The following is a 13,930-nucleotide window of genomic DNA, read 5'->3' as shown; positions in this document are numbered from 1 at the left end:
CATAAACAATGAAACTGGTTCCATTTAAAAGAAAGGCTGAGAGTGAGTGTTTTTTTTGTTGTGGTTGTGTTGTTTAACAGAGTCCTCTTTTTTCTGTTTCGCTCTCTTTTCTATAGGTACCTGTTGTGTCTTCAGCTCCGCGAAGATGTGGCGTCCGGCCGTCTGCCTTGCTCATTTGTCACTCACGCTCTGCTGGGGTCATACACATTGCAGGTACAGTGTGTGTAGATATGAGCTGTTATGTCTGTGTGATTGTGTCTCTTTCTCTGCTTATGTGTCAGCTGTCTCCTGTTGGTCCACAGGCAGAATTTGGTGATTATGAACCTGACCAGCCCCGGCCTCTGGATTACATCAGCCAGGTGACCTTTGCGCCCAATCAGAACAAAGAGATGGAGGAGAAGATTCTCGAGCTCCACAAGTCTCACAGGTCAGTGCGTGCAGGGTCATGTAGTCAAAAGTAGTCAGAGTTCTCAGTGCACCATTGAGAGGTATTTATTTTTTATTATATTTGTATCACCCTGAACATTATTGTAATGTGATGTCCTCCTATTTGTTTTTTTATCTCAAGGTTTTTGCATTAATTTTGTCTTTCTTTGGTTTTAGGGGATTGACACCAGCACAGGCTGATACCCAGTTTCTAGAAAATGCCAAGAAATTGTCCATGTATGGGGTTGACCTGCACCATGCTAAGGTATAAATGAATTCTCTCCTCTCCTCTCATCTCCTCTCTTCTCCGTTGATGTTTACATCTGGGGAATTAGCACAGTTTCTTTGATGTGGGAAGAGCGTGCTTACATGTTGTGTCATTGTATGTGTGTGTGTCAGCTGTACAAACACTAAAGAAGGCCGTTACCATGGGAACAGCCAGCCTCTCACTAGGCTAACAGGTCATTTTCAGAATGCATGCATGTTTCCATGTTTGTCTGACTATGTTTGTGTGTCTTGGTGCAAAACAGGCAGAAAAAATGGCGTAAATATGCATGAGAGAAAGGGATAGAGGCAGTCTTTAAATAGAAAGAGGACATAAAGAAGACAAAGAAATGCAGGACAGACGTTAGGTTAGAGTGAGATGGGGACAGATCTTTCAAAGAGAGAATGAAGCAAGTCCCCTTTAAGGGCACGCTCCACTTGCTTGCAACACAGAGAACCAGGGGAAAAGATGAGGGCAACAGAGAGAGCATTTTCAAACATTGAAAATCTTTTTATAGCATACCAAACATGTGGGAATTCAAGGAGCAGATTTATTTCTGTCCCTGCACAGATCATTTGTTGTACAAGTTTCATAACCCCTCAGACCACAAAGAAACACAAATACTCATATTCAAATACTTTATGTCAAATTTAAGATCTCACATTATCAGTTAGCTTGTGAGGCAGCTGGATTCGCAAGATCACACAAGAATCCGTCTTGTCAGGCTTTAAGTTAAATCCTATGAGGAACTAGTGGTAGCTACAAGCGTGGTTGAGAAGTGACTGCTGGTTGGATAACAACAATGGCGACTGCTAAAAAGGTTATTGTAGATGCTGCAGTTATATAGTACATTGCATCAGTTATATCAGAAATGGAGTGTATTTATATAACTACAGTTATATATTACAGTATAACTAGTTTGCGACACTCTATTGCTTGCTAGCTTTCAAAGGTCCTCAAAATGGTGGTTTGGTGTTATGTTTCCTCTTTGGCGCTTTCATCATTTATCTTTTTTTGCATAATTTTCATCATTTTTGCGAAATGTAAACATTTTGTTTTGGTAATGATTGTCATGTTTAGATGTCAGTGACTCAAAATTAAAAAATCAACATCTTATTTCTGTATTCACCATGTGGCAATACATTAAACAATACTACATGGAGACATTTGTTTTCCAGTGGCATGATAGCAAGACAGGTCGTGTTTTAAAAAAAAAAAAAAAAAAAAAAGAAGCCATTCCTGCAATCTTTGTATAATAATATTCAGTATATGAAGAGCCTGGAACAGACTTATTAAAATCATTAGCATTACTTTCACAACTAAGACACACATTTCCAGAGCGACTGACTCTGTGAGAGTGATCGCAAATAATCTTAATATCAAACACCAAATGCTTCTCGCTGGAGTCACTGAAGAGTCTTTGTTCACTCACTGAAACCACAGAAAGAAAATGGGAATATGTTTCCCGCTCCATCCATTCAGTCAGTGTGAACACAGCCAAAGTGCTAAAAATGTATCTGTAGCAGCAGCACACAGATCGATGGCCGGTTAATAGCACAACAAGGCCATGTGACGCATGTCCCATTATCAACATATTGCTTCGTCCATTAGTCCAACAGATTTTTCCTGTGTTGATTCACCACTGTAATCAATACCCCCCCCCCTCTCTCACCATTACCAGATGGCCTTGGACTTAAAAGCTTTGTTAGTGAGTTAGTCTGACAACTAACTATGTTACAGTTGTATTGAATGAGAGTGTTTGTTTGTGTGTGTGGTAATTGAATTTCTGTCAACCATAAGCAGACTTCTTTAGAAATCAATCCATGTGCATTATTCATTGATTTAGACAAACAGGCGTCATATACACATGTTTTAAATAGGTTAAAGAAGTATTTCGTAATAAAACAGATTTTATTTGACTGTCACAGGATTCTGAAGGTGTGGACATCATGCTCGGTGTGTGTGCCAACGGCCTCTTGGTCTACAAAGACAGACTTCGGATAAACCGTTTTGCTTGGCCTAAAATACTCAAGATTTCGTACAAGAGGAACAACTTCTACATTAAGATCAGACCAGGAGAGGTATGTTTCCATGCATAAACACACACACACACACACACACACACACACACACACACACACACACACACCCACACACACACACCACACACCACACACACACAAGTTGTCCCATGTCTCTGGGACGTCCTGGAGACTTACTGTAACCCTTAGCATCAACACTACTTGCCTAACCCTAACCCCTACCCTACCCTAAACCACTGACCCAAAAACCAGTGTTTTACCAATTGGGGACACATCTGTTGTCCCCAATTGACCTATTGGTTTTGTAGCCTTTCACAGACCTACATACAGACTAACACTACACTTCACACTAAGGTTTTTGTGATTAAAATGTTCTCATGTGTATCTCCTTCACAGACGGAGCAGTTTGAGAGCTCTGTGGGATTCAAACTCCAGAATCATCGATCTGCCAAAAGGCTGTGGAAAGTCTGTGTGGAGAATCACAGTTTCTTCAGGTAGAAACAAACACTGTATACTGTATATGGACACAGATTTGAGAGATTTTTCAGTCTGGTGTGAAGGGTATCAAAGCAGATTTCATTCAGTCAAGTAATGCGTGGTTTATCAGGCTTAATGGGGGATGAGGTCTCTTGCCAGAAAACAAATTGAGATAATGTATCTTGTGGTTGTTAAACAAGATTGATGCCTGGGGCGACACACACACACACACACACACAAGGATAAACCATGTCCCCAGCATTGCTGCAAGTTTGTGCTTTGTCTGTCTTTGTGTGTGTGTGTGTGTAAGCAAGAGAGAGGAATAAGCTTTAATATCCTGTTGAAGGAGATCCCTGGAAATATTTTTGCCTGTGTTGCACATGAACATGCTTTATACTGTAAATGTTGCATTTTATTGCATATGTTGCAGAACTCTCCATCTCCTTCTTTCTCTCTGTAGGTTAAACGCACCAGAACCTCCTACCAAGGCCCGCTTTTTGACTCTGGGCTCTAAGTTCCGTTATAGCGGACGAACCCAGGCCCAGACCCGCCTGGCCAGCACCCTCATAGACCGACCTGCACCCGCTTTTGAACGCACCTCATCAAAACGCATCAGCCGCAGTCTAGATGGAGGTAACACACACACACACAAAAGAATGGATTGCACAGGGTTGTGTGTGTTTGGATGTAAAATGCTCAGTGTCTGACCAGATACAGGAAATAGCTGCAGCATATGTTTCCTGTCACACAGAGAAGGAGAAAGAAAGAGATGAAAAACAAGAATGTGATGTGTATCTAATAGAAAGAAATCGAGAGTGCAGCTGCAGTAGCTATAATTTATTCTTCTGGTGTCATTAGCACATGACAGACAACAAAATGGAAAACTGAAGCATGGATTACAATGTTTTTTGGCATCCTTTTAATAACTTGGATTAATATCTTCTTAATGTCTACAAAATATGCTCTATGAATTTTACAGATGGGCCATTTTCAAAAAATATTTATTTTATTGTGTTTGGAAAACTGCACACATGGTTTTTTTTGTGGTTTTCCAGCTTTGCCACTTACAGCTGTCAGGTTTTCTCTCTATATTACATCACCCCCTGCTGGACGTATTGTTTCACTGCAATCCAGCATCCCTAAGTCACTGCTGTTATCACAAATCTGTCTTTTTACTATACTTCTACTTCACTGTGTGTGAGAAGGGTTAGGGTTAGGGTTAAACTTGAATTTAATATGTCATGTGACAGTGACGTTGAATTATTTAATAGAATACAGGAGTCACTTGCACACGATTGATTTACAGCTGCAACAAGTGATCAATTGATTAAGTAATTATCAGAAAATCTGCACCTCTTTAAAAATAAAATCATATCATATGATCATTTTTCAAGGGAAAATGCTCATCATTTTCAGGTTCCAGTTTTGCATAAGGGATGAGTTGCTGTTTTAAGATTTTGCAATGTTAATCATCACTGTGACCTTTAAAAAAACTGTACGTTTTGTTCTTATTTTTTTAAAAACATTTCATAGATCAATCCATTAATCAAGAAAATAATCTGCAGATTAATAGATAATAAATATAATTTATTAATTGCAGTACTAGATTGATTTGACAGTTGGCTCCATGTGTAGCAAATTACTGATTAATATAACCTGAATGAATACCTGCTGTATATGTCAGCGGATGACTTCAGCAGTTTTTACTTTGTGTTCATTTGTTGACAATTTAGGTTTGATTCATTTATTGTGTGTGTGTTTTTCCTCAGCACCGATGATCAGCATAACAGAGGCCGGCACAGCTGAGAATGGACGTGAACCCCACTTGGAGCTCCACTCTGACTCTAAGGTGTGTGTGTGTGTGTGTATCATGTGTGGAGATATATAATATATTATATATAATTATATATATATATAATATATGTGTGTGTGTGTGTGTGTGTACAGGAAAAGAAGAGAGTATCAAGATCAGTGTTAGAGCTTTTTGTCTGTTTTCTTGTCATAATGTATGAAGTCTATATTGTCCAACAGGAACTGTTAATGTCTTCTGTGTCAAAGAGAGACAGACAGCATAAAAATCATCATGTCTGTTATATTTTAGGCTGTCACTGTAGACGATGAGATTGCTATCCTTTTTTTTTATTTCTGTTTTCACAGGACTCTTTAGATACTAAACTTTGCCTCCAGTAGGTGGATCACAACAAGAAACCTTTGTCCCATGAATCTGTGTATATGTGTGTGACTGAGAGGGGGATACAAACAAGACTGACACAGAACGTCTTGATTTAATTCTTACTTGATAAATGTGATTGTGCTAAGTTCAGCAGGTTTCCATGGGTTTTATCATAAGCAACTACAGCTAGTGTTTACTGTAGCCTGTCAGGTTTACGCAGTTTGATGTGACGTTGACTCTACCTCTTCTGGCGTAACTCTGCTGTCCTATATAAAAGATCTGCGTCCACTTCTAAATCAAAACAGTCTGTAATTAGCATTGTAGTATATATATATAGGCTATTACTGTATATGATGCATGCCTCCTCTTTCACCTGCCCTTCCTCACTGTCTCCTCCTTACCTGCGCTTACACCCCAGCACTGTGGAACTGACACCCTGTTGACACTGTTTCTGCACACTACTGTACTCTGCACTAAGCTCCACCCTGCTATGTTCACTTTTTAACCTAATGTGCTGTGTTGTTGTGGTTCGCTGACTAATGTTATGTCTCTTTCCCTCCCTCTTTTTTCCTTCACACGCTTCCTCTTTCGTTTTTGTCACTCCCCTCTCGCATGCTGTTATTTTCAACATCATTTCACAAAAAAATGAAATGATTTCTTCTTTTTTTATGCACATTGCGTCTTCTCATGGGTTTTTGTAAATCTATTTTACTTCTTTCACGCTTGCCCCTATGCTGTGTGGTTCTCTCCTTTTTCGTTCCTTCCTGCTGTTTTTTCCTTTTATGTTATCTTCTACTTCTTTTCTTATATTTTTTCCTTCAATCCTCCCCCATCAGTCAATCTTCATGTTTCCTCTCTCCTTCTCCTCGTCATCCTCACTCTCCTCCATCCCCCCTTCCCTCGACTCCATCTCCGAGTTCGACCACGGCCTGTCAGATATCTCCGAAGACGACGACCTTAACGACGAAACGGCCTCCTCGCACTCTCCATGGGCCCTTTCCTCAAACAGCTCCCCCTCTCTCTCAGATCAGCAGTCGGCCGATCTGGAACACCTCCCACAAAACCTTCCATCCTCTTCCCCAATCACAAGCTGCTCCCACACATACAGCTCAGAGCTTTTGGGTGTGGAGGAGGCTGAAACCAGAGCAAAGACTCGACTACTAAAGTTGTGGGGCTGGTTCTCTCACAGTGGTGTGGTCAAATATATTTCTTTCATCCTGTGTTTTTTCTCCATGTTTGGAAGGAATGGGCACAGGTGTCAACCCACAAAGCTACGTTGGGCATTTACAAAGAAACTTAGCATTTTTACCTCCACTGTGTTCAAGCTAATTTCCAAATCAGCAGGAAAATTAAAGTCTTTTACCATCAAAGCCCCCATATTTATGATTTCCAACATGGCTGTGTCAAGAATGTGTCAAATTGTTAACAGTTTGGCATTAAAATTGAGCAATTTTTTTGCATTCTTCACCCATTACCTGCCTACTAAATTCACTAGCTTGGTTCTAACACGACCACACTTGCCCTCAGTCTCCTCTCATACCTATCTTCCGGTTGTCTCTTCCTTTTCCCCCCTCCCCTCTCTCTCTTCTCTGCCCTTTTCTGTCCAAACTCTCTCCTCCTGCTCTCGAGCTAACCTAAGCGCATCGGTACACCGCTACCTCCTGAATCCTTCTCCTTTGTTCCTTCCATGCCTGTTAGTCATCTTCCTATTTGTTGTGATGCTGACAGCAAGCCAGTCTTTGGTCTTGGCTCTGATTTTAGCCACACCCCTTGGCCTGACCCTGTATTATCTGGAGAACACCGTCTCCATCCATCGAAAAGCAGTCCTGCCAACTTTTGTTAGCGAAAGGATGAACGAGGACAAGCATTCCCCTCTCACGCCGACACACACACCTCCACGCATCAGGCACCACACTCACTCAAACGCTACCTGGACTCAAGAGATGTGTGATCCCGCCGCATAAACGCACACGTTGACATAACTTTGGATCCTCACCCAGCCCAACCCTCTTCCGCTCCTTTCTTCTTTTGACCTATGTATATCCTGTATGTCTGTAAGTGTCACCTCCCTCTATTCAACCCCCTGCCGACACCGCCACTTCCTTTTCCCGGTATTTTCTTTCCTCTTACCGTCCCTTCACCTGCCAAACCCCACTGTATTGTTTATAATAAGTAACAGAGAGTAGAATAGGTAGAATTAAACAAAGTTGTAAAATTCAGAGGAGATTTGATTCAAATATATTTTAAAAATGTAGAGAATGGAAAGGTATAGTAACAGATTTAAATACTGTATAAGAGACTATATGGAAAGATTAACAGGATTTAATACACAAAGGCAAGAGAGTTGATTTAACCAGTTAGTTTAAATTGTAAAAGTTGACAGTTTTCATGCTTAAAAGGCATCATCATAAAATAAAGTTGTATAATTAATTGTCACAATTCAAAATACATAAGTTGTCTTACCAATAAGTTATTTTTGTAAATGCAGTTTTGCCTTCGTAGTGCACACAAAGCACAGGACTGAAAGGTTAGATGTAGAGTAGGTGTTAGGACTGTATATACAGGATAGATAACCCCCCCTGCCTGATAGCACCTAAAGCTTAATGGATACATATTTATTATCACTAATGAATGTTAAGAATAAACAGTGTTACCCCCCCCCCCCCCCCCCCATGTTCCTTGATGAATTCTGCTCTTCAGCCCCCCTGACTGTTGTTTGCTTTGGGCCAGGTTTTTAGTTTAACTATGATGTTGTTTTTGGTGTTCACGTGGTGAATGAAGCTGATTTGTAAGCAAAGTGGAGCCTGAGCTACTGTTTTCTAAAGGGAGAGTATTGAACTAGAAAAAACTGTAGTCACACCAAAAACATCTTAGTGCCCAGAACTTCCTGTTTGACTAAAAAGTAGCATTCATACTCAAACTGTAGACACAGACACAATCACTACAGTAGCTGTAGTATTTAGCTTGTTATATCCATGTTGTAGATAAAGTGAACTGCACTTGGTTTTGTAATGTGGACTTTTCAGCAGTAGTGTGGTTCATATGATGGCCTCTTTCCCAGAACAGGATTGTGTACATATAAAGTTGCATTTACACAAAAGATATATTACACAGATGGTGTAATATGTTATTTCAAAGTTGTACCCCAGCAGTGGTACAAGTATCGCCTGCTGTCTCCCTTCTTTGACCCTCTCAGACTGTCATGTCTCACTCTTGCTGGATTTGGTGCAAAGGTCACATGACCAGCAGCAGTGCTCCCTAAACACTAAGGTTGCTGGGGAAGAAAATAGCTTTTCCCATCATCCATTTCACATTTTTCTTTCTTCGTCGCCCTCTCCCCTCCTTCCCTTCATTTTGTCACGACTACCATGGCCATGACTACAACATTGAAGGTTAAGGAGGTGGACTTAAGCCCTGGCGATGCGGAAACCACACCCACCCAGGTCTGTAGGGCCCAGCATGCTTTGCAAGAATATTACAGGAATAATAAGATGAAGTGTAAAGTGGTTGTGAATATTGAGTGGAAATGGTTTTGTGGTGAGGTGGAGCAGACATGAAGTAAACCTAACCTGTCCGTACTTTCTCCCTGACTTTACCTCAACAACAGTCCTTCGGAGCCAGTGAGGTTACCCTCTCTCAGGTTCACATATTGTTATTCATTATTTGATTGTGTATTGGTCTGTCAATCATTTGCTTTGCCAGAGTTGGTTTGGTTTGGTTTGGTTTGGTTTGGTTCACTCTTTTGTGGTGAAGTTGCCCTCATATGATGAAATGGAGTCAGTTTTTGAACTTCTTAGCTCAAACTAAATGTTGAAATAATCTAAATTTTTATATTTTTATAAATCCAGCACAAACTCTACCCTTAATTTACGTTTAAATTGCAGATTGGGCCTGAGTGCAAAAACTGATTGAAAATGGGCACTTTCACCCAAAACCTTCACTTTCGATTGCTCTGCTGCGGCTGATGGTTTCACAGTTTGGTTTCTGGTTCACATCTGTGACGTCTGGGTTTTACTGAAAGCATATTGGGGTTTGTTTGGTTCGTGTGTCTGCCTGTTGGTGTTTTGTATGTTGACACAGGTATGAGTGGGGAGCATCATGTTCAACAATGATTTTAATTTGTACTTGTACCCATCCTTCAGCCATTTTGTTTTGTTTTGTTTTTTTCCAAAATAATTTTCAGTACTATTTTTTTGTCATCATTTATATTTCACATTTATTTCCATTTGATTGTTATTATTTTCCAGATTTATTTATTTTATAGTGTTTAAACTCATTATTTATTTTATAGTGTTTAAACTCATTATTTATTTTATGATTATTGTTAATTTTCTCCATTCCATTTTTGTGCCGTGTGTCTGCTTTCCAGAGTCCATTGAGAGTGCATGGGGACAATATTTATGTGAGGCACAGTAATTTAATGTTGGAGGTTGGTACTGGCGTCGACTGATGGCCGAATATAAGAACTACATGTTTCCGTGTACTCTGACGCCATCAGAACTACAACTTCCTCTGTACTTTACTGTACAAGACTGCTGCCCTCTCGCACTCTCAGGCTCTGTGTGCATGCTTGTGTGTGTGTGTGTTCATGTGTGTATATTAAGACTACTCTCAATGCCAGCTCTTTCTCTCTTGTGATTCATGTATTATTGGAAATGTGATGGTATGAAAAAGGTTTTAACTCTAATTGTCCTAATTCACATGGCAGCTATTTTGAACTGCTAGGCTGGGAAACTTGACTGTTATGTTTTATATATAAAGCAAATGTTTTTTTATATTTTATATTTTATATATGATTATTGTGAACAAGCCCACACAGAATTGTCACTTGTCTCTTCACTCAGGTTTTACTCATTTTTCAGCTGAAAGTAAACAGGAAGTAGTTGGCTAATATGTCAACTATTTAAATTTCATGGCCATTAATGTCTTATGTGTGGTATTTAACCACGAGGTTGGCTGTGCTAAACAGTAACAACACCCACAGCAACTGCTTTCATCTTAAATCAGTTCATCTGCATGTTTTAAATGTTTTTAAATGCAATCTGGACAATGCTAAATATTGATTTGATATGTATCTTGGTACACAACAGTACAGGCAGTTTCCCAGGCTGAGTATTCACAATGGCTGCTTTGTGAAATAAGGTCAGCGGTGTGTGTGTGCGTGCGTGCGTGTGTGTGAACGTACCCGTCGACAGACTTTTTATGCATGCTCTGTGCATGTTGAATGCCATTTTGTTTTTGTTACATCTCGTTATGTCTCCAATATTTGATTGGTTAAAGAGTTTGATTATTGCCAGGCAGCTGCGTCTAACCTGACTAACCCTGCCTCCCTAACCCACACCAGGAGCTTTCTTCCTGTTTTTTCGGTGATTGGCTGCCAACGTCGAGTGATGTGTGGTTTGATAACATACTAAAACAACAGCAATATATCTTTTTCTGCAACATGGGACTGATAGTGATGCTTTAACAGTCAATACAGTAGTCTACAGAGCATTTAGTATTTTCAGCTGAGGGATTAGAGGACTGAAAATGAGGGATATCAAGAGGAAAGAAGAACATTCAAACATTCAGTTTCAATGATGTTACTCCTCAATATATTATCTAATTTATCTTAATGCTGTAGATTTGATTCTATTATATTTTTGTAGGACTCAGAAGTATTTATGAGCAAACAGGAACAGAATAGACTGAGATGACATGTAATAGACACATTAGCTTAAAAAGTGGCATACAGGAAAATCAAAATGACATTCAGGTCAAATGAAAAAGTTACAAACAACTGAGACAGACTTAAAATGAGCAAACAGTTACATGGAAGTGCAGTGAAGGACAGAAGGAGATCACCATTATCAGCTCCATGTTCTGCAGTCTGCCCTGCTGTTCCTGGTCCAATGAAGGAAAAACCCCTCAACAAGATGGACAAGCCTCGTTTCACTGCAGCCTCATTATATGCTGTACACACACACACACACACACACACACACACACACACACACACACACACACAAAGAAGATACAGGTGACACTAGTATGTTCACCTCCAGCCAAATTTAAAATCTAGGCTCCAGTGAGACACGGCGTCCATCTTGACATCCTCCTGATTGACAGACTAATGTTCCTTTGACCTGTTGAACCAAATTTCCCCCCCTCCCTCCCCCATCCCTCTCTCCCGTTACCCTTCCCCCCCTTCCCTGTCTCCATCCCTTCCTCTATTCCTCTTCCTACTATCTTTATTTCATCCTGCCATCCCTCCTTTCAACCCACTTTTAATTATGGCCTTTATTTTTCTTTTTTTCATTTCCTTCTCTCTGTTTCCTTTCCATCTCTCTTCCACTCATCTGTTCCTCATTCCCTCATTCCTACCTTCTTGCACTTGCTACCTTTCATCCCTCCTACACTCACCACCATCCTCCCTCATTCATCCATACTCATCTCATTTACCCTCATCTCCCTCCCCTTTCTTCCCTCCCTCCTTCCCTTGCCCTCCACCTCCACCATTAGGACCATGATAAGACCCAAGAAGACGTTCTGAAACACCAAGCTAGCATTAGCGAGCTAAAACGCTCCTTTATGGAGGCGCCACCTCCCTCTCCTCCTCAGCCCAACCAGTGGGAGAAACGTCTCACCTCCTCTCCCGCTACAACGATACGTGTTCAACAGCAACAAGTGGTACGTCTTGTCTGGATGTTTGTGTCTCGGTGACCTGCGGGGTATTTTACCTGCAAAACATTGAAAACATTGTACAGGTGAAATGCTCTCATGCAAAGGGAAAGTGTAATTTACTGCAAAGAAACATCACTCTTTAAAACTCCTCTCCATTGTCTCCTTATGATCTTATCCTAAGGAGACTATTATAATGAGATTTTTTTTTTTTTTTACCATTATTTGATTTTCATTACTTGTCATTTAACGCTTGATGGACTTAATGTGATTTTCTTCATCTGTAGGAAACTTTCTATCACTGGTTACTGGTTACTGTCACTGGTGCACTGCTCCTCCTTTTTCAGCTGGACTCACATTTTAGTACCTACTGCATATTGGTCTCATTCTCTTCTCTCTAAGCTGTTCAGTTCTGTGTTACTTCTTTTTTTTTTTTTGTTAGCTCTGGTTTCTTGTACAAATGTGTTTCCTTCTGCTCAGGCTCAGTACATAATAATTACAAGTTGCACAGGTGCAAAAAGCATGGCTGAGCTCTGTGAGATATTGAGGTTTCATGTCTGGTGTGTTAATACGTTCATAGTGATTTTTTTTTTTTTTTTTTTGTCTTTCTGTCTGCTCTTAAATATTTCTTTCTCTACTTCTCTGATGCATGTGTGTGTCGCTGTAGAGCCTTGAAGAGGAGATAGCTTCCATTCTTTTCAGTAGACACTCTACTGGCCTCTGTTCGGCTGCTGCGGCCGCCTGCAGTATCCCTGAACCAACGCTAGATGCTGTTATAACCACATGTTCTTCTGCTACTTCTACTGCTGTCTGCAGTACCGCTGCACTTCAAGGGCCTCTTATTTCCTCAACTACTACTGAGGTGCTGTTGTTACTACTGAACATTTAGGAGTCAGTTTACTTTCATTCCGATCAATAAACACAACTCAAAATTTGCAAAATTGGCAATTTATTGATCAGCCAGTAATTTTGTGGTTATTTCACTCCTTGAAAGTAAACTGACATCCTGTAATGCTTCAGTTAACTAAGGATGCTTGCCAAATGTGAGATGCGAGCTGTCAGTAATGCCTGTTGTGGATGCTTGATGAATGGTGATAATCCTTATTTTGTGTCGGAAACCATTCATTCTTAATGAATCATGGATGCACAAAGGGTATGAAAGACCTCATCTAAAACAACAGCTGATAAGAGCATGGATGTCATCTCTTTGTTTTCTGATGGCAAATATGAATGTAGGTTTAATGCAAATGTAACAATCTGCTCAAATTTTTAATATGATCTTTACCAGCACCTTTAGCAAGAAAATAACTCTTTAAAAAGGAATAAGTTTTGAAGCAGCAGTTTGCATCGTTGCCTTCAAAAGATGAGGAAATTGCCAGATTTTTCTCACAGGCTAAAAAAATATCTAAATTCATTATGCTATGCAATATTTTGTGGTTATCAACATCTTAAAGACGTTTTTTTTCCCAGTTCTGTGTGCATGGGATATTCTCTTCATTCTCCTTTCAACTCTTTTATTCCATCTCTTTTAATGCCTGCTGGGATGTACTTTAATACTGTATGGAAATCAACTCAATTATGCATGAAAAGCAGAAAGAGAGGTATAGAGAAATGGAGATGGAGAAAAAGAGAAAGGGAGAGAACATTAACTAATTTTCCACCCCCACCCTCCCTTCCCTGTGCTTTGATAATGAGCATCAAGACCTAAAAACACTGAGATGACATTTAGTGCTGACAATGATCATGTAACTTCTGGTGTGTGATTGATAATTGTGGCGGTAACTTCTCTGTCACGCAGGCGAGTGTGCCCGAAACGGAAGCAGCTGCTGCCGATAACACGAACACTGACACCAAAGAACCTGGAAAGGTGGTCCTAACTTTACTCTC

The 13,930-nt window shown here is 40.2% G+C and overlaps 1 protein-coding gene across 2 annotated transcripts in view; it reads left to right on the top strand.

Moving 5' to 3' along the window:
- The window catches only part of epb41l2 (erythrocyte membrane protein band 4.1 like 2), a 49,811-nt gene that overhangs the window by 27,046 nt on the left and 8,835 nt on the right, over nt 1-13,930 (top strand). For both annotated transcript variants that reach the window (XM_053337492.1, XM_053337491.1), the window contains exons 8-17: nt 117-213; nt 303-427; nt 604-691; nt 2,620-2,772; nt 3,130-3,227; nt 3,671-3,843; nt 4,980-5,059; nt 9,753-9,812; nt 11,885-12,052; nt 13,842-13,910. In XM_053337492.1, coding sequence (XP_053193467.1) covers nt 117-213; nt 303-427; nt 604-691; nt 2,620-2,772; nt 3,130-3,227; nt 3,671-3,843; nt 4,980-5,059; nt 9,753-9,812; nt 11,885-12,052; nt 13,842-13,910 — 1,111 coding nt within the window. The remainder of the gene's footprint in view (nt 1-116; nt 214-302; nt 428-603; nt 692-2,619; nt 2,773-3,129; nt 3,228-3,670; nt 3,844-4,979; nt 5,060-9,752; nt 9,813-11,884; nt 12,053-13,841; nt 13,911-13,930) is intronic.

Source organism: Scomber japonicus, chromosome 17 (genome assembly GCF_027409825.1).
Source record: "Scomber japonicus isolate fScoJap1 chromosome 17, fScoJap1.pri, whole genome shotgun sequence".
Classification (NCBI taxonomy): domain Eukaryota; kingdom Metazoa; phylum Chordata; class Actinopteri; order Scombriformes; family Scombridae; genus Scomber; species Scomber japonicus.
Note: the sequence above shows the minus strand (reverse complement) of the source record. Positions and strands in the feature narration are given on the sequence as shown.